The sequence below is a fragment of the Lissotriton helveticus genome, chromosome 8 (assembly GCF_964261635.1).
Source record: "Lissotriton helveticus chromosome 8, aLisHel1.1, whole genome shotgun sequence".
NCBI lineage: Eukaryota > Metazoa > Chordata > Amphibia > Caudata > Salamandridae > Lissotriton > Lissotriton helveticus.
Genome location: NC_136069.1, coordinates 1,036,774,012 through 1,036,795,701, shown reverse-complemented (window position 1 = coordinate 1,036,795,701; position 21,690 = coordinate 1,036,774,012). Strand labels below are relative to the sequence as shown.

Below are 21,690 nucleotides of genomic sequence, written 5' to 3'. Positions count from 1 at the left end.
TCCTTTATTACTACAGCCCAGTAGCAACAATGAGAATGAGAATATAGAACATTCATGAACATTCTAGACAACTACATAGTCCCTTAGCGACCAGCCATCTTCCTTCTTTGTTGTAAACTGCGAGGAAAGATCAAACATCATGAAGAAAACAGGAATATAATTGAAGACAGTTTTCCAAAGGTCGTCCAAAGGGAAAAAAATGTATTTTCATTCTGAAAGAAAAAAGTAACATATCAAGTATCTTACGCACAATGGGAGGGATAATAAGTGGAGGTATAATATTGGAGAAAGGCGTCCACTCTGAAAGCTTGAGGGTCTGGTCTCCAGCTGAAAAATGTGGTTAGTTGTGTATTCAAACGATCTGCAAAGAGATCTATCTGAAAGGGACCCCAATGAGACTGGACGATTAAGAAAATTCGTCTGTCTAGTTTCCAATTGCTGAAGTCCTTGAAGTTCCTCGAGAACCAATCTGCTACGCCATTGTTCAACCCAGGAATGTGTTCTGCCACTATGGAAATTCCTTTGTTCAAACAGAAATCCCAGAAACCTACTGCAAGGTCAGATAAACCCTTGGAATGTGGACCTCCTAGTTTGCTGACGTAACGTACTCCAAACAATTGATGTGCAATCTCTTCTCTTGAGGAGTCCATTGACCTCCTGCAGATAAGTTCCCACATCTCGCTCCCCATCCTTGTAAACTCACGTCGGATTCTATTATTAGATCTGGTGTCTCCCCGAAAATGGCTCTGCCATTCCATGCTTCCAAATTGTTCAACCACCACAGGAGTTCTGTCTTCGATTCAAGATCTAGGGAGATCAGATGAGAGTAAGAATGATTCAATCTCAGGGATCTGGCTTTTAATCCTTGAAGTGCCCGGTAATGTAAGGGTCCCGGAAATATTGCTTGAATTGTTGAAGAGAGTAAACCTAGGATTTTTTCCAGAAGCCTCAAGGGGAAGAGGTGTAGACTGAGTAATTTTCGGATTTCCTTCCTGACTTTCCTGACTTTGTCTGATGGAAGTCTTAATTCTGTTTTTACAGTATCTACCATGAAACCCAGAAATTGAGTCTGTTGACTCGGAATCACACAAGATTTCTTTGTGTTTATGATGAACCCGAGATGCTCTAAGAGTTGTATTGTGAGGTCGGTGTGAAGAGACACCGTATTTTTTGATTGGGCCATTATAAGGATGTCGTCGAGGTATATAATTAACCTCACGCCCCTTTCTCTGAGCCAGGTAGTTATGGGTCGGAGTACTTTTGTAAAACACCAAGGGGAGGATGACAGACCGAAGGGGAGGCTGCAGAATTGATAAAGATTTCCCTGCCAGGTAAATTGGAGGTATTTTTGGTGAGGTCCCCAAATTGGAATTGTTAGGTAGGCATCTTTTAGATCTAGTCTGGTTAGCCAGTCCCCTTTCCTTAGAATGTCTCTTAGAAGGTGAATCCCTTCCATTTTGAAGTGTTGGTATACAACCCACTGATTTAGACTCTTTAAGTTTATTACTGGTCTTTGTTCCTTGTTTTTCTTTTCTACTAAGAAAATATTGCTGAGGTAACCTAAGCAGTGTGTTTCGATGATAGCACCTTTCTTTAATAGGTCTTGAACCTTTTGGGAGACTAGGGCTTTGTCCTTTTCTGAAAAGGAAATTTCTTGTGGAATTCTTTTTTGGAATGGTAAATCGATAAAATCTATTTTGTAGCCTCTCACTGTTTGTAGGATCCAAGGATCTTTGGTCACTAAATCCCAATTCTTTGCGAATAAACGTAATCTCCCTCCCACCTTTGGAGGGGTAACAGAAGGGTCTTTCGAGGTTCCTACCTGAAGAGAAGGATCGTTGTCTTCTTTCACCTCTGAAAGTGCCACGACCACGGGATCTCTGTCTTCGGGGATAGAATTGGTGAGATCCGAAGTTGTTGTTGTACCTTCCGCCATGTGCCATGAAGGGTCTTGATGAGGAGTTTCCTCGGCCAGGGAAACGACCCCGCATTCTCCCGGCCCTGGTGAAAACACGATCTTGGAACACCTTTTTAATGTCCTTTTGAGATTTTTTAATCGAATTAAATACGCCAACATATTTGGCCATGTCTTTGATAAACTCTTCGCCAAAGAGAAGACCATTTGATTCTGGTCCCCTATCATTTTTAGCAAGTTCGATAAGCTTTGGGTCTATCTTAAAGAGTACCCCTTTTCTTCTCTCGGTGGAGAGAGCGGTATTGGCATTGCCGACCAGGCATATGGCGCTTTGGATCCACTCTCTTAACTCTTTAGGGTCTACAAAAGAGTCATCCAAGTATGCCGATTCTGCCAATTCAAAGATTTTGGTAAGGGGTCCAATGACGTCAAGGAGACGGTCTTGGCATAACTTTAAACCTTTATCTATGCCCTTTCTGGGGTCTCTTGAAGACTTATTTATAAATGCCACAACTTTAGGGTCGAGTTCAGGTGTCACCGTTATCTTATTGGGAAGGTTAGGTATGGGGCATTCTGAGCGTAGTCTTGCTCTAACCTCTTGTGGGATATCCTTCCTTAACCAGTAGGTTATGTAGTCAGCTACATGTTGTGAAGGAGCCCATTCGGGGGACAAAGGGTGTTTAATTAATAGCGGATCGAACATTAGATCTCCAAACGGGTCCAAAAGTCCCATATTTGATTGTGAGGTCCTTGAAGCCTCTTCTGAGCTTCCAGTCCCCTTAGGTGCCTCTTCCACATCTGTGTTGAAACCCGAAGAGCATGACAAATCAATCCCTAGCTCGGAATTGTCATCACTGTCTTCACTGTCAATATTGATTGGAAGCTCTGGGCCTGAATCTCGACCACATAGGGTGCCCGAGGCACCAGTCTTTTCACCGCTTAAAAAGCGTGATGGAGGAGCTGATATTTTTGCTTTTTTTGGTGCGGAGGACTTGACCTTCTTTGAGTCCTTTCTTTTACCTCCTAGCATCCTCTTTTTTGGAGCCTCAACTGCTCCTTCTTTTTGGGTACTGGTGGAAGGGCGTGGGGATTTGAGAGAGAAGGCTTCTATTTTTTTATTGATGGGTTCATCAAGAGAGCCTAATGCCTTCTCAAGGGCTTTGTTAATTAAATTTTCCAGTTTATCCTTGATATTAACTTGAGGTTCGGACATTTTGCTATGTCTTAATTAGTCTATTAATTAATTAATTAATGTTGTTGATAAAAGAGAAATTCTTGTAATATATTAAATGAGGAGTTGTCACCTGATCGTGAAATTGATGTCGCTTGCTCGAAAATCGGCCGTTTGTGAATAAAAAACTGTTAATTATTATTAGATCGTGATGTCCCAAGGTTTCAAAAGGGCCCCTCTTTGTTAAATGCTTCACTTTTCCCAATTCATTAAGATGGCCGCCACGCACGTAGTAACGTGCGTGGTCGCCTCCTCATGTCTTTACTCTAACGCGGCTCCTCGCGTTAAGTTTTTCTGTGCATCAGAGCGGTCGGGACGCTGCAGTGAGGACGCAGCGCGAGAAGAAGAAGTGAAAAATGGACGTAAATAGGGTGCACGTGAAGCGCGAGAGGATCGGTTTCAGGTAAATATTTAGATTTAAATAAGCGTACTTGTCAAGGGTCAGTAACGCTTGTAAATAAAATGACACAAATTATTATGGATTAAAATACGAGCACCAATCGAACATATTTAAAGGTTAATCCGATCCAAATGGGACCGGAGAGAGAGCGGTTAGCGAAGACCGTGGGTTATTAATGTACAAAATTCGCCCAGTTACGCCAAACAGTGGGAGTAAGGGGGGTGTACAGACATAAGGTAAAATATACACAAGTTGAGAAAAGGTAAGGCATTAAGGATACTCTCGTAACCAGGTCAAGGGTAAGCATTTAAAAGCATGAAAATTAATCTAAAATTAATCTAAAAGTAGGCATACATAGCCTAAAGAGTATAATCAGTTAAAACAGTTTAAACAGATAAAACCTTCAAATAAGGCTATAAGGTTAAAAGGTTATATAAATTAGTAAGGTTATGAATGTTCATAAGGTATTACTTATCTTTCTGAGCAGCAGCAACAAAGAAGGAAGATGGCTGGTCGCTAGGGGACTATGTAGTTGTCTAGAATGTTCATGAATGTTCTATATTCTCATTCTCATTGTTGCTACTGGGCTGTAGTAATAAAGGAGATTTGCATAATATGGCCTCCGTGTCGTGCCATAAAATCAGTGGGTGTATAAGTGTCTGGATGAAGGATTTAAGGGGTGTGTGACTGATTGTATAAATCACTGATTAAACTTATCTTACTGAATGCAAGCATTAGTGACTAAACAGTGTGAATGCCTGTCTCAGTGTGTCTGTTGGTGTGTAAGGTACTACATGGGTTAGTCAGTATCTATATGACAGTTTATATGGGTTATTGATTGTTTGCCTGAATATTTGTAGTGGTGCCTTAGTATTTGTAGCGGTGCCTGAGTGTGTGTGTGGGTGGGTTGGAGGTGTGTGACTCTGTGCATAGATGTGTGACTATTTAATTCACTGGGTGTATGGGTTCAACAGTGCATGGGGAAACAGCTCTATGACTCGGTGAGTGTGTGTATGGGTGTGTTCATGAGTGAATGGAGATCTTAGTGGTACATGTAAGTAACTACATATGGAAAAGGCAGTTTATGTGAGTGATTATGAATATAAATAACTATATGTGACAGTGAGTGATTACGAGAGTGGCTATATGAATGAGTGTGTACTTGTATCACTGATTATATAAGAGAGTAAGAATGCACTACTATCTGTATGAATTAGTGAGGTGGTGTGTGCATAACTGTATAGGTGAGTAAATGGGAGTGTGATTGATTCTTTTCATGACTATCTAGGTCTGTGAGTAACTCCATGGATGAGTGATAGTATGTGACTGTCTGAATAGGTGTATGACTGCATATGATAGTGTTGTATTGAGGAGTGACTGCATGTATGAGTGGTTGTATGTGTAGACATAGGAATCAGTGAGTGGGTATGTAGTAACTGGTATTGGTTTGTCTATGGTTTCAAAAATGGTAGTCTGTATTTTAGAATGGGTTATATTAGGGTGTGAGGAGGTGCATCAGATTATCATGTGGATGATGTCATCAGTGATGTGATTTGAGATGTCATCAGTGATGTCACTGACCATGCCATGAATGATGTAATATGTGACGTCATGAGCAGTGCAAAGCGGGGGCGCGAGTTATAGTTAGCTGAACTAACTATAACGGTGGAATTTCTATGGCTTTGTAAGAGTGAAATCTCCAGGTAACTATAACACCTGTGAAACCAATGGTTTTTTCAGTGAATTTCTAAGGTTTTTTAATGCTAATTTCTAACTATAACGGGCCTGAAACTTAAGGTTTTTTTATCTGAATTTTAAAGATTTTTTAAATGCTAATTTCTAACTACAATATCCCTATAACCCAGTGGTTCCCAAACTTTTTTGACCCGTGGCTCCCTTGACCTAATTGGCAGTTGGCCGTGGCTCCCCACCATTTTTTTACCGACGCACCGGGGTGCTGCGGCGCACACTTTGGGAACCACTGCCATAAAGTGACGCACCGGCGGCGCAAGGGGCTTGTAAACAATAGGCTTGTAAATAAGACACACATGGCGCTTATTGACTGAACATCGACGTTTAGATTCTTAGCATCGATATGACGCACTCATCTCAATTTTTGGGTGGAAAACGTCACGGTGTGCGTAAAAAGGAGAGACGTGCTCTCGAGTTTATTTGCGGAACATTGTTTTCCCGCGTATTTTAATTGGCTTCCGCTAGCAGCACCTGCCCTCTCTGCTTACTCTCAATTCTCTCAAATTAATGTGAGACTCCCCAACCAACCGCCCCCCCCCACTCTCCAGAAATGAGACACGGAGAGTCGAGGAGTCTGTCTCAGCCACGATTATTTCTCCATTAATTAGAAAACGCCAGTGCTCCGTGCAATGTAACAACTGTCTAGAAAAGAAACGCCAAATATAATTTTTAGCTGTCATTTATCTTAAGATCTATATTACACAAAAACGAAACTGAGTGTAGTATATGGGTCAGACCACTGTTCATGAATGGTTTGCTTTCTTGTCCATCTTGTTTACTTGCTTCTTATTCAATGGCTTTCCATCCACCTAGGTTTGTTCCACCACTGGTACATAGGGTCTGTATCATCCTTTTGATATGATGACTTGCATACTTTTTCTACTGCTAACATTCAGGGAACTATTTTTCTTTTTCTAGCACTCCATGGGCGTGCAGGTGTTTTCCTCTCTTCAATGTGCTATTTCCTACTCACATCCCTGCCTCCCTTGCTCTCCGTGTTGCTCTTTCCAGTTCCCCCAGGCAGTCAGATCAGCTGTTGCTTCTCCGGCTCTCTTTGTCCCAATTTGCTTTTAAATGTTTATTCTTGCATGCACATGCCTCATCAAGCTGCAGTGGGCACTGCTGCTTTTTTTTTGCTGACACGGTCTAGCATCAACAAAGCATTTTAACAAAAAAACAAAGCATTTTAGCAATTTAGTTCTTTTTGCAGAAGCGGTTCAGCAGCGGCAACCAGCACTGACAAAATCTAAAGGCAAATCATATTGGCTTTGGCAATACCCGATTTTTTTATTGCTTCCTCCCCTGATACTCCACAATGTCATGATATAGTAGAGCCTCTGTAATAAATATCATATATACCACATCAGTTTTGTTTGAAAGCACTTCACGCACATACCCCCCCCCAACTATCTCTAGACAACAAACATAAGAAAGCAGGAAGACTCCATTATGTAGAAATTGCCAGTGCTCCGTGCAATGTAAACAACTGGCTAGAAAAGAAACGCCAAATATAATTGTGCAACTCCCCATTTGCCCCACCCCAAAACACATACCTTCCTAACCCGGTCGGCACCTGTTCTATCTCTTCCTTTAGGCAGCTACAGTTTTAGCCCTTTCGCCCGCCGTAATCTCACGGAGCTCTTAATTGAGCCATTTAAATGCAGAGGGCGAGGGCACTTTCAGCACAAAGGAGCCACATCCTGGGCAGCGGCCACATCCTGGGCAGCGGCGCGGCACCCCTGGCTTCTCATCACGGCGCACCGGGGCACCGCCGCGCACACTTTGGGAACCACCGCTATAACCTATATTGTTTTAAAGTAAATTTTAAAAACACGTGTATATGAAAACAAACTCAACAGTAGTCTTTTATAACTTATAATCATGGTTCCTGGTTTTGCGGTATTGATTTTTTGGGCATTTCCGTCTGTATTTATCCATATTTTTTTTAAATAATTGTATTTGTATCTACCCATATATATTTTGGGTTTTGTGAAAAAATGAATCTGAAATAAGTATATTTCTACATTTATTGGTCTGATAAATATGCACTCGTGGCTGAAGGACTGACCGTTTCCAGTCATATAAACACTCTTAGATGATAAACTATACACAAGCTTGATATTAAAATGTGCATGTTTTCCTATACGAGCATATATATTGCTCTTTAAGGCTCTTTACTAAGAGTCTTTTATTGTTTTAACCCTTTTACTTTTAGAACAACAGACCTATTGGCCTGGTACTTATCATTGACAGCATTTAGAATCGCTCAAAAAATAACCCAATTTCCGTTTTTATCCACATTTTAAAATGAATACAGAGAGGAAAAAAATTATTTTCTGTCTGTATTTAGCAGTAAAAATCAGTAAAAACGGAAAACATGGAGCCCTACTTATAATTTAACAATGTTTTCAACTTAATTATCAGTAATTAACATATAAGTGTGGTAAAAGTATGACGCAGCACCTATAATACCTGACTTCGAACAACAGCGTTCACAGTTCGATTCCTGACTCCAGCATCATCTTAACCTACCACTATCTCACTGTGGGTAACACCTTGATTAATCTTCCCAACGCCCCGAGCACCGGCACACCTTTCCAGGGGTAGCTTTACGCTTTACAATTGCTGGCATTTTTTTAATTTACCAGCATAGTGATGACAAATATTAGCAAGTTTTTTTTCTTCTATTGTAAACAATATTTTTTTTTATGTCTTCTATTTAGATGTTTTTAATCATGAGAATGCAAATGACACAGCTTACCGGGTAACACTTTTTAAACTCTCAAACGTATGTAGATATTAAGGACCTTATAAGTGCTACGATGGAAATCGAAACCTTTACAGCTTCACAGTTTGTAACTTTTCCCTACACGTGCACAAGTTAAACAGTTAAAACGTAAGCACGTGTAAACTCTAAAAAGTGACATCTAAATGGGCGGAGCTGCATCTTCCTTCCATAGACTACTCAATAACCAAAAACTATATAACCCACACCCGTTGTTCGATTAGTTTCGTTTTCACGAGTTATTTCTCCGTGCCTATTCTGTGTTGCAGGTTCCCTTTTCTAGCGTTGGATTCTTGTTTTGCGTCAACAAAACATATTACAGAGTTGTAAGTTGTTTGATTATGGCATAGTAGATATTTATAATACGTAGCTATTTGTCAATATTTAAACATTTATATGTAGAAAAGTGTTATTGCATGTTTTTGCATTTTTTTTCTGTAACGTCATCAGCTTGTTTTCAGAAACAGACAGATTACAGAAAACATTGCTCCTTTTCTGGCTCCTTTGAGCTCATATACTGTGACTTTGTATATTATAATACTGACACTGTACTTGACCTCAGAGGTGTTGGTGACCCGTCAGCGCAAACCCTAAACATTTACAATTAACGTTAACACCTTCCAGTTGTTAGTCTGTTTTCCCCTGGGGATCATATACTATATGTATAGTATAATATGAACAGTCATGGTGATCTCAGGGGAGTTCATGACCCGTCGGCGCAAAGAGTAAAGATATATAAGCAACATCACCAGCTTCTGGTGTTTAGTCTGTTCCCCCCTTTTGATCATATACTGTGAATATGTATATTATAATTTTCACAGTCATAATGATCTAAGAGGAGTTTATGACCCGTTGCCACGAAGATCAAACATTTCGAAGTCCTGGTGAAAAGAAGCTTTGAAAATAATCACCGCTCAAAAGTATTTCATTATTGATCTTCTGTTCTATTCATAACTTTATTTTCCTTTTCTTTTTACTGCAACAATGGTGACATTTGTTATATTATAATAGACTGTCCTATTGTTATAGAAGAGAAATTGGAGATTTGTCGGCGCCATCTGAAATACAGCTTACTAACCTTTATATCTTACTTGATGAGATATTTTTTCAGTGAGCATATTTTACGAAATTGCAGTCTAAAAAATGTAGCTTTCATACATATTTTGTTACTTTAAACATTTGATAAACCCTACATTTCTGAATGTTATTTTCTAATTTCTATTCTTCTCAGTTGCGGTAGTACTGTGCTATATATTCTTTAAAGAGTAAGTGATTTGTTATCGGAACAGTGTGCGACCTCTAAGCATTACGACAGAACCTACCTGAATTCTACAGAATACAAATTTGAAAAATTATAATGCATACATTTCTATGTAATATGAAGACATTTGTGTTTAACTGTTTTTTACTTGTTCTTCTGACCTCAGATGATGTAGTAAGGGAGTGTTTGTTGTAGCACTTCTTTTCTACTTTATCTAAAAGTAACTGATTTTTAAAAAAAATATCTTTATTAACTTTTTTATGTTTTCTGATACAATAGTGTACAAGCATCCACGAATACTTTTCTTCAGTTACAATATCAGTTACTCGACATCGATGTACTTGTAAATCAGAAAATTACCGTCTCACTATTTCCGTGTCGTTTTCATTTGTGGCATAATGTTACCAGTGCATTTATAGGTCGCTTTGGGCTCCTACAGCCCGCACAGTCTGTCATCTCCAATGGAGGGCCAGGGTAATGGTATATAGTGCATCCTCTGATAGTTGGCATTGTGATTCGTGAAAACAGCAATATATGCATATCAAGGCCATACATGCCTGGCGTCAGCCTTTGAATAGAGGCGGGCAACGTTTCATAAGCAAGTAAAGCGGTAGACATGTAGCTGCCGAGTCTGTTCGTTTAGATATAAATTTTTATAACAAATCAACCACATCTAACAACAATACATACTAAGTCAAAACAAGCGGGGACATGAAATGACCAAATGTATATGCATCAAGTGTTCAGTGTGTCAGCTGAGCGTAGTCACAACTAGATTATCGTGCTGGGATGAGGTGTGGACTGCCACTTCTGCTACCTATGCAAGGGCATGTTATTTTGTTTTGCCTTTTTTGTTTGGGAAAGTGGCGTTTAATAGGTTCTACTTCTGCACAAGGACACTGAAGAATATGGGGGCCTCGTCCAGCCCAGCAGTAACAGTTAGAGTGGCGTATAAAGACAATGTACCACCTACCTCCGAGCAGCTCTCTAAGTGTCTGGTCCTGCCCGTTGTGCAGGGGGTGCCTGCAGTGATACTTGTGCAGCCCCGCTGTTTCTCCCCATTGGAGGGTGGTGCTCTCCACTCGTGCCCAGACTTCAAGGGATTTGACCCAATGGGATACCTCCGGTGGGTCCCTGTGTTTCCACCTCTTAGTTATAAGGCGCTTCGCTGTTATGAAGCTCAGGTCCCAGAATCTGGAGCTCACCTTGTTAGCCTTAGTTCTCTTGTACAACGCCAGGATGCAAACCTCCCACATAGTAGGGACCTCAGTGTTAGTGCAGTTGGCACGAATTTCCGATATTGCACGGCAATAGAGTAAAAGTAGGGGGCAAGACCATAGCATATGTAGAAGATCCGCACCTAGGAGGCAGCATCTTGGGCATTCGGAAGTGTTGATATTAAAATACTTATTTATCTTGTCCGGTGAAAGATACGCCCTGTGTAATATGTAAGTTTGTATAAGTTTGAATCGGGCATTTCGTGGTATGTGTGTGGCACCAGCCAAAACGCCTTCCCATTCTTTATCAGTCCAGGGATGGCCTCTATCCTCAGTCCAGTTTGAGCGGAGTTTTTGCAGTGGCTTCAGTACATGGGCAAGCAAGGCCTGCACCAGCCAATGTATCACATGCGACCCCTCCCCCATTACATGTAGATATTGCAACAACTGATGTGTCAGCGGTTCATTAGTCAAATCACCCCATGCTAGTGTGAACGTCCGCGTAATGACTGGATGCAGAATGAACTGACCCACCGGCAACCCACTATCAGCCGATAATGTCCCAAATGGTAGTAATACACCGTCCGTGTATAGGTCTCCCAGTGTGTCCAACCCTGCCTCCACCCAGGATGTCAGCTCCACATCCGTTATAGGGTTCCTGCCTCTGGGCGTCCCGAGAAGTGGCAGTACCGGGGCATACAGGATTGTGTCCTTTGTGAAGATCTAAAAGTAACTGATGCCCTCTTATACTATCAAGAATATGGGGCAACACTTTTACAAACTATAGCAGAAAAAAGGAGGGTGTCACCACGGTTAACTGATATTGTATGAAATTCCATTTTTGAGGAGGAGCTTTGCGCGCATCCAAGATGGCCGCGTGAGCCTGGGGCTCCCGAGACCCCCATAGCCCCCTGCTTATATCCTGTCGTCAATCCTGAATGCTGTAGAGTGATTTTTGCAGTTGAAGCACAGACGATCTGAACGCTGCAAGCCGTACCCCGAAGGCGCCCCGGAAACCGGAGTTATGGACTCGGACAGTTTGCGGCCTGTCTCTCTTGGATGCTTGGGCTGGCATAGTGCCCGTGGCGTAGTTCAACAACAACGGCGCTGTATACCGGAAGTGGCCGGTCCGGCCCTACAGCCTCAATTGGTTTCACTTTCGATTTTGGCGGGTGCACTCGCGACCCAGCTGAAGAGTATGTCTGACTGTTGGACACCCCAGTTGACATCGGTGGCCACGGATAATTGACATACTAGCCTGGAGGGTCAGAAGTAAGGGACTTGACGTGTTCTACGAATACCGATTGCTGAGTGCCACCTCCCTGGATCGGCCTATGTGTATAGCGGTATCCCCAAAATGGCGACCAAAGGGGGACAAACGGCAGCAGAAGGCCACCAGAGGGGGACGGTATACGCAGTTGAACAACATGGATCGTTACGCCCAAACTAAGGGATCGCCTAGTGGACTAGGAAAGTCACAGGAAGGAGTAAAGGATGCCTCTGTCCTGGAAACGGAGCCTACATTGCAAGACGTAATGGCTGCCATTGATGGGATCAAATCCTCGCTCAGACAGAAGATGGAGACCCTGGCTCATAAACTGGATACGGTGTCCATCGAAGTCAACTTGATTCGGGCTGACCTCACGAAGGCAAGCGAGAAGGTGAAATCCTTGGACATTAAAACGGCTAGTCTCACGGACGATGTCACGGAGCTACAATCCGAAGTACGGAATCTGAAAGCCTCTAATGACCGTGTTGTCCGTCGACTGGAGGATTCTGAAGGGAGAGCCCGGAGGAATAACGTTCGTATCATTGGGGTCCCGGAAAATACGGAAGGGCAGCAGCTGATCTCTTTGTGGAGGGTCTTATAACCACCCATCTTGGCCCCAAAGGCTAGAGCACGTTTTTTACCGTCGAGCGGGCTCACAGAAATCCGGGAGGGAGACCGCGTGTCGGTGCCCCGCCTCGGCCCTTAATTACCAGAATATTCAATTTTAGAGATTCTATCAGTTGAAAAAGGGGGGTGTTTATATTTTATTTTTTGCAGTGAAAAAGCGGTGAGAGAAACTCTGTTTGCGGGTGGCAAATGGAGAGCACTATGTGTTTTTAAAATACCCCTCACACACTAAGAATCCCTTAGAGTCATGCTTCATCATTGGGGTTTTCCCGTCCCTCTACGGGGCGGGGCGTGCTGCGACCTTCATCAAGAGGCTCAACCTAAATGACTTGAATTTACATTTTACATCACATTTGAGTGAGGAAGAGGTATCGTTTTTAGACCTCAGAGTGTACATTAGCAACAGGGAGATAAACACGAAATCTTATCAGAAGGATACTGCTGGCAACGCAATACTGTATGAAATATTTATGTACTTAATATGTCTTTGTACCGTGCACTTTTTTTATGGTTCACTGAACCAAAATAAAGTTAATATGACTGACGTCCCCTTCTATTTCTGATTCAGACTGAATTGCAAATGGTACGTGTGAGTAAAAAATACTTTTCTGACTTTTCTGATTAGCAAAGAGCAAGTTTTTGTGGTCACAAACCAATGTTTTTTTCTGAGTTGTAGGCCTTGCAACTGCAAAAGCACTTGATAGTGTGGACCGTATGTACATGTTAGATCTTATTGAACAGCACAAAAGTGGCTCTGCTAAATTTCTAATAAAGAGTGTGGCAAATATAGCATTTTGCAACCTGATACTCCGAGGTGACGTACAGTGGGGCATGCAAACACTAAACAAATAATACAATTAAATTATATTTCTTTCTCACCTTTAGTATCAATGAAAATATAGCCGTCAAATCGATCTCTGAATAAAATGATGTCTTCAGGATTTCTAAAATGTATGTATGCTCTTGAGAAGAGATGAGGGTAGAGGCTGCAACAAAATGTCATTAAGATGTAACTAGGTTGTACTTAGTAATAATCTAGCATAAGCAATCCGTTAATATGCCAGGTCAAAACAAAAAGAATGGCAAATTAAAGCTTTGGAATACATTTAAGAATCAAATAAGAATAATTTGGTTCCTTGTAAGGCAATCACTTAAAAATTAATAAGGTTTATTCATAAAAAGATGCTAAGAAAATAGTCATGTCAGGTGTGGAATAAACTACCCACCTGTAACTACGAAACCCAGATCTTTGCACTTCTGATGGCTCCCCGGTAAAGGATAATAAAAAAAGAATGCTCCTTTATCAGGTAACCACTATGTCTTGCTTGTTGATCTCATTAGCTGTAGTAGAAGCAGGGTATCTCAACGTAGATAGGAAAGCTTGGGGTGTCATTTCTAGACAATAACCCATGTTCTTGGTTGTAAGTCTTTAAGGTATAATGCTATTGGCTGTGCATATTTTGTCATATGAAATGCTGTTTCTAAAGGAAAGTTTATAACAAAAGAATTGCATACACCACTTGCGTTCTGCACATCACAGTATAAGGTATTAACTCATGGATTTTACGATGGGTTCCTGTTGCATGGAATTGAAGAATCCAGACACAGCAAAAGTTAAGTTTTCCTCAGTAGTTTATTCTCTTCTAAGACCCATGACTGTGAGCTCCCATCCAGTCCAAATCGGCAGCTAAAATAACTGACCAGAATCTCTGGTACTGGAAGAGCTCTTGCAGCCAAGAGTCACAATGTAGAGTGGAACATAGAATACAACTTAAACATAATCACTGCGCAATCAGTCACACGAGAATGTAATGACACCATGCGCAAGCAGTAACAAACAGAAAGCCAGAAATACCACATCACCCCCTCCCTTAAACAGAACAGTTTACATGAGAATATAATCACAAAACATTGAGGGCAATTTGATAGAGAGCTGGCTGCGAGAAACCAAATCCTTCTGGCTCGTTCAATTTTGTACAGTAGGAAGTTCAGTGCAAGTATCATTGAGTTCATAACTCGGAGTAGAGGCTTCATCTCCTACCCTTTCAGCATATAGATGCCTAAACATTTGAAGTTGCTGTTTATTCAAGCAAACCACATTGTCCTTATTCCTCCATCCCTTCCCTTCAAGTAAAAGAGAAAGTTTGCCGACTCTTATTACACGTATGGGAAGGGAAAAATTGGAATCTCCTTTGCCGACTCAAAACCTTTTTTAATGCGCACGCAATCATTGATAGCAAAACGAGTGTCTTTGACCTTGTACTTACTATTATACAATAATTTTTGCACTAACTGTTTGTCTGTCACCCTGTTCCTTACGAGCTGAACATCCCCTTCAGTATTTCTCTTCTCAGCCAAATCTAATCCAGCAGATGTTTTTAAGAACCAATTAGGCATCCCTCCCTCTCAGTGATTTGAATGTAGTAACCCCAGTGGTAGAGTGAGGAGAAGTCAGATATGTCCAAACTTTTTCTTACAGGAAATCCTCAACAGCTGGGCTGTAAAGGGAAACTTGCAAATGCTTCACATCAAATTTCTCAAAAAGTTCTCCATTTGCTTCGATAGAAAATGCATTCCATTGTCAGTAACAAAGGAACTCAGAGAAACCTCCATCTTAAAAATGCTTTCAAGAAAGCAAATCACAGAGGAAGAGTTGGCCATCTCAACAAATGAATAGTATATCTACTTTGAAAAGTAATCGATGGCTACTAACAAAAGCCTCTTGTCAGCCGGAAGCAGATTAAAAGGCCCAGGAAAATCTAGGGCAATCTTTTCCCATGGCATTTCTAGAAATGGAACCGGGTGTAAAGGTTTCTTGTACATCTTCCAATGTTTGTCAGATACAACACACTGAGGACAACCCTCAACCATATTAGCACCAAGTTTATCCATACATGGCCACCAGTAGACTAGCTAAATTTCTTGGTGGTAGCCGAAATACCCGAATGTGTCCCACATGTGCTATGCTAATGATTTTCAGTATGAGGTTCATAGGGGGTACAAAAAGACCATTCCTGGTGCAAATACCATCCTCAAAAGATAGTTCATCAGCTACTTGATTGAAATACCTCATCTCACCAGAAAGTGTGCTCAGATGGTCACTTTTTTTTGTATAACTCTCAACTCTTTCCAAGAGCGCATCGTAACTCATGGCTTCACACCACTCTTCTTGGGAGATAGATGCATGGCAAGGAAGCACAGCATCAATGAGCCCCACCACACAATCTTTGTCAGAACTCTCCAGGGAAACACTACTACATGCAACAGGAAGACAGGATAAACAATCTGTACAAATGTTTTTCCACCCTTGAATGTATTTAACAATCAAGTCATATTCTTGTAATTTGGATAATAATCGAACCAAACGTGCAGATGCTTTTCCCAAGCCATTGGCAGCTAAAAGAAATACTAGATGTTTGTGGTCAGTAAAAATCTCACACAAGTTGCCCCAAATATAAGTTTAACATTTTTGCACTGCCCATACTATGGACAATGCCTCCCTTCCAATGGTGCTGTAGTTGCTTTCAGCACTTGATAATTCTTTAAAGGCAAAGGCAATAGTGTTTTTTTCCCATCCACCCATTGACTAAAGACAGCTCGAAGCCTTTTGAGGCTGGCGTCAACAGTAATGAAAGACTTGCCCGTAGAAACAAAGGGTTGCAGTGTAGGAGCATTTATCACCAGAAGTTTAAGTAAATCAAAAACAGCATTGATTGTTTCATTCCATTCAGACCTTTCAAAAGTAGTGATCTTAATGGTTGAACCGTGAGGGCATACTCAGGTACAAACCTGGCATAATATTCGCAAAACTCAAGAAAGAACGCAACTCTTCCTTATCCGTAGGAGCTGGGGCATCCTTAATGGCTTCTACATTGCAAAACGTAGGCTTGATCCCATTATCAGAAATGAGGTGTCCTAAGTATTCAACTTCCTATACTAGGAGCTTGCACTTGCTGGGTTTCACAGTCACGCCTCTAGTCTGAAAAGTGTCTAACACTTTATGCAACACCAAAACATATTCCTCCTCAGTATCAGTGTAGATGAGTATGTCATCTTAAAACGCTTACACATGCAGCATATATCCAAACAAACCATCCATCAACTTTTGAAAGATACTTTCCGCCGATGCAAGTCAGAAATGCAGCTTCAAGAATTTAAAGGCACCAAACGGAGTTACAAAGGAGGTGAGTGACTGAGATTCCTCTGAAAGTTGTATGTGGTGATATAACGAGTGAAAGTCAATGATCGAAAAAAACTTAGAGGAACCTATATTGGCCAACATTTCATGAATATGTGGTAGGGGTCACACTCAACCACAATATTCTGGTTGAGAGATCTCAAGTCCACACATAGCCTGAGATCCCCAGTCCTCTTCTTGGTCAAAACAATGGGAAAACCCCATTCAGACACATCAATGGGTGCAATAATCTTCCCCTCCCTATGTTTAGCTAGTAATACTTTACGGGGGTCATTACGATTACGGGAAGTCCGCCACCGCTGGGCCGGCGGTGAGGACCGCTGGCCCGGCAGTGGCGGACTTCCAGTCATCAACCTCAATATTCCCACCGCCGGTGGGAATGCGAATGATACCGCGGCGGAGGGAAAAACCGTCCGCCATGGTCCCGCAAGGCGGTCCTTTTCCGCTTGCCTAGCGGGACCCGGTATCATGGGGCTATTGGAGGCGATGCCGTGCAGGCACCACCGTGGGCATTATGATGCCTGTCTTTTGCAGCGGAGTTTCCGCCGCAAAAAGACAGGCGGAGAATGCCTTCGGGGGCCCGTTGCGGGCACCCAGGGGAGTGGGGGGTGGGGTGCTGCACATGGCGGGTACCTATGGTACGCACCTGCATTTGCATGTAAAAGGTGACAGGCACCGCACAGTGCCTGCCACGTTGTATATGCAAATGTAAAACATGTATTTTTACATTGTGGCGGGTGCTGCCACCCGCCACAATGTAAACATACAGGATGCGCCCGCCATTGTGGCGGGCACATCCTAATTCATTTTGCGGGACCGCCGCACCTATGGCGGGCGGTCCCTTTTGCACCAAGGTCCGCCCGCCATCGTAATCAGCCCCTTAGATCCTCTCTAAAGCTCAGGGGCACAGGCCTAACCTTGTGAATCACAGGCACAGCACTCTTTTTCAGTCTGCTGCTGTGCTCAAACCCCCGATACAGTACCCACCACATCTTTAAACACACTGGGATATAACTCAAACATCTTAGCAGCCATGTCAGTCTTACGTCCCATGGAGAACAAATCTAACCATGGCTCTCCCAAAATAATGGGAGGATCTTGACCAGGACATATATGACGGCAAGCTTGGCTAGGTCCTTCCAACCAACTATATCTCTCCCTCTCACTGCCGCGTAGTCCTTTGTTGTTATGGACCTTCCAAACACACTATAGAGGACCAAAGGAAAACAAGAAGGTCTAATAGTGCTCCCCAAATGCCTTAGGATTGACATCAGGAGAAGACAGAACCTTCCCAATTGGCCATATCTTGAAGAAAGTGTGATCAGCCAAGATGGTAACAGTAGCCCCTGAAACCTTCATCACATGAACCTGTCTGCCATCTATCAATGCATCCACAGTGGGACCTTTAATCACTTTTTCTGAATCAACAGATGCCACAGTGGGTAAGTCCACAGTTAATAGAACATTTGCAAACTTGTTGGTATTTTCACGCATCTCACACTCAAAATCCTCCACATTCACATTGCTTATCTTGACTCTGTTATTCTAACTTTCCCCAACAGCGGTTCCCCTGCTGACATCCTGGAAACGACCCACTTTTCGGTATCTGTTGCATCTCTTGTCAACAGCAGCACAGGAAGGACTATTACCAAAATAGTTCCTGGAGCCACATCTAAAGCATATCTTTTTGCCCACAACTTTGTTCATTTCTTTGAACCCTCCTGTCATTAGAAGGTTTATCACTGACAGAACATAGAGCCTCCTCACTCATAACAGAATTGTCAGCTGTTTGCAATTGCCCTGCATGGTTGGACAGCACCTTCGAAGTTACAATAGACCTCTCAATACTTTTCGCCACATCTATTGTTTCAGCTAAGGTAGGATTGCGACACATAAGAAGGCGCTCCTGATTATTTTTTGAAAAACAATAGAACACAAATTGTTCTCGATTATATTAATATCAACATTAGCCCCAAATTCATATTTAGCTACCAAGACCCTCACAGTAGCAAAATAGTCCTCAACAGACTCTTCACCTGACTGTTTGCACATAGCAAAATTCAACCTTTCAAGTAAAACACGTGACTAAAGTACTGTTTCCTCCTCCTTACTCTGCCTTCCAGATACAAATTCCAAGGAACACCCTCTCCACCAGGTGCAGGGACCGGAGGAAGATTGTCAAGGACCCTCTGACCGGCCATGCCCAAATGAAAGAATAATAAGGCCATCTTCCTAGGAGGAGCGTATTTGTCTGCATCCATGGCAGTCAAATAGTTTTCTAAGTTCCTGAGCCACTCCTCCCATTTAATTTCTGGTTTACCAGCCTTCGGAAAGGTGGAGGTTGAATAACTTCTTGGGCAGTGGCCATGTTAATACAAGCAAATACCAAATGATCCTGTGAAACAAGACCTGGAGAAATGAGCAACAGTACTTGAAAGACAACGCTGTACAATTAAGCAAGCATTCAACAGGTCACAAAAATGGATAAATAAGTGGATCCAAAATGAATAAATAAATGGTAAATAGTAGGTATGCTGACAGAATATCAAGTTGGAAATGTCGACTTACACAAATATCGAGTTGGAAATATCATGACACAGAAATATCGACAGCAAGAATATCGTGGTCAAGAATATCGATTTTAAGGTAAGAAATATTATTTTTAAAAGGTCATTAAAATTGTTTGCAAAAATATAGTTGTTTACAATATTGATTTTTTAATTAGTGGTATGTATTTTAGTATGTATTTTAAATGTATGTGATATCAGGGAGGAGCCTAGCCGGCGACCATGATGGCCGCGTAGGTCATCGGCTCCGCCGACCGCCGTACCCTACCCTGCATCCTGCAGCATATCCTGAGCCCTAGCCCCACTCCCTGGTACGGGAGCAGAAGCGACGCCCGGTGGCGCCACCCCGGGTGAAATCCGTAGCTCGGGGTCAAAGTTATACCGCCCTGCAATCTGAGGCCTTGACCTGCGGGGGAGCCGGGACCTCGAGTGATTCCTTGGCCGCCAGTGAGTGCAACAACACTGGGAGCCGCGGGTCAGTTGATATCGGTCCGACTCGCAGAGCAAAAGTAAGACTCCTGACTCCCTTGGTGAGCCTGTCGCTTTGGGGCCCCCAACCCCTGTGGGGTGCCTGTCACTTTCCGGCCCGACTCCCTTGGTGGGCCTGTCGCTGTGGTGGGGGACTGGAGCTGGCTGCAGGGAACACAGGAGCCCATGCGGGACCGATCCGGCCTCCGTGAATTACCGGCCCGAGGTGCGCAGCGCCGAGCCTGATCGGGACAGGTACGGTCGGCGCCTCGGATCGCCTGATGCGAGCATGGCTATTTAGTGGACCCGTCCCTAAGGAAATTGGACTGCCCGTGGCTCGTGAGGGAGAGAAGCTGAGAAAGTGGAGGGGGGAAGACCCTGGACACTGGGACCGCCTGACCCCGAGGTTTTCTGCATTGGTCTGGCCTGGGGAGTAGAGGGGCTGTGTCGCCCCGCTGGGGCTTGGAGGTGTTGGCAGAGATGCTTGCGGCCACATGGTGAAGGGACCTGCCTGGGCTGCTATGGGAGAGCCCTGAGGAGATACACTATTGACGCTCAGCCCGGAGAACAGAGGACTCTTGCAAGGTACTTGCTGGTGGTGCCACCATTGGGCTGCAGAGGCTGCATGACGGAGGCGACATAGCTGGTGTGGTTGTGGCACACTTTGACTGACGAGAGGGCTCCTGGGTGGCACGGCCACGGTGTGGGGGGGCCCGGCGGGGCACACCGGTCCCGGACTGTGAGAAGTGGAGAGGCAGAGGTGCATTGTGGAGTGGTGTGCCCTCATCTACATCAGTTGGGCTTCTTGATTAGAGGGAGATCTTTACTGACCGTGTGAGCTCCTGGAACAGCTGTTTGCTTTCCGGGGTGGTGCGAAGTCTGTTTTGGGAGTCAAGGATTGGGTGACTGGCTCTGCCCCTGAGGAGACCCGGAAAAGACAGAAATACAGGAGGTGCGCAGTCGGACGCTGAGAGGGGGTGGTTGCTCTGTGACACTGACCACGGGGGCGCATCAGAGTCGAGCCCAGCCGCACGGGGAATGGTGGCAAGATGGCGACAAAACCGGAGCAGGATAAACCCTTACCTCGATCCTCTAAGCGGTCCAGGTCCATACAATCAAACAGACTTGACCGGTACACCATCTCTAAGGGTTCCCTGGTAGAATCGAAGAAATCCTCATCGGGGGTGAGGAGACCGCTCTGGTCCCCACGGAGCCGACATTGACAGATCTTATGGCGGCCATTGGTGGGGCTAGGGCGGCCCTGGGCCAACAGATGGAGGCCTTGGATACCAAACTGGACACGGTCACAATCGAGATGGGGTTGATACGGGCGGACCTCTCAAAGGCTAATGAGAAGGTGAAGTCGTTGGAGCTAAAAACAACCAGCCTGATTGACAATGTGAACCAGCTGCAGCAGGAGATGCGGGACCTCAGGGCTTCGAGGGTCCGCACGGATCGTAAATTGGACGATTAAGAAGGTAGGGCCAGACGCAATAATGTCCGAATCCTCGGAGTGCCGGAGAAATCAGAAGGCCAGACACCGGATCTGTTTGTCGAGGATATTGTCTTAAAGCACCTCAAACCCAAAGAGCTCAGCAATTTCTTCACGGTCGAGAGGGCACACAGGGTCCCTGGGGGTAGGCCGAAGCCAGGAGCACCCCCACGCCCTATGATTGCAAGGGTCCTAAATTTCCGCGATAGGGATGTGATTCTGCAGGCGCCGCATACGGGCCCCCGTTGCAGTATGAGAATGCAACTCTGTCCTTCTTCCCGGACTTCACTCAAATGGTGCAAAAGCAGCGTCAGGGGTTTTTAGCGGTGAAGAAAAAACTGAGGGACAAGGGTCTCAAATATGCTATGACGTTTCCAGCCCGCCTCCGGGTGGAGCTTAAAGGGAAAGCCTGGTTCTTCAATAATCCTGAGGTGGCGGCGGACTGGCTGGACAACCTGCATGCGACTGAGTCAGAGAGCCGGGACGGAGTCGAAACGGAGGAACAAT

At 43.7% G+C, this 21,690-nt stretch overlaps 1 protein-coding gene across 7 annotated transcripts in view; it reads right to left on the bottom strand.

The window, feature by feature from the left end:
- Positions 1-21,690, bottom strand: part of UPF3A (UPF3A regulator of nonsense mediated mRNA decay) — a 726,694-nt gene that overhangs the window by 588,920 nt on the left and 116,084 nt on the right. For all 7 annotated transcript variants that reach the window (XM_078657881.1, XM_078657879.1, XM_078657878.1 and 4 more), the window contains one exon: positions 13,338-13,444. In XM_078657881.1, the coding sequence (XP_078514007.1) occupies positions 13,338-13,444 (107 nt within the window). The remainder of the gene's footprint in view (positions 1-13,337; positions 13,445-21,690) is intronic.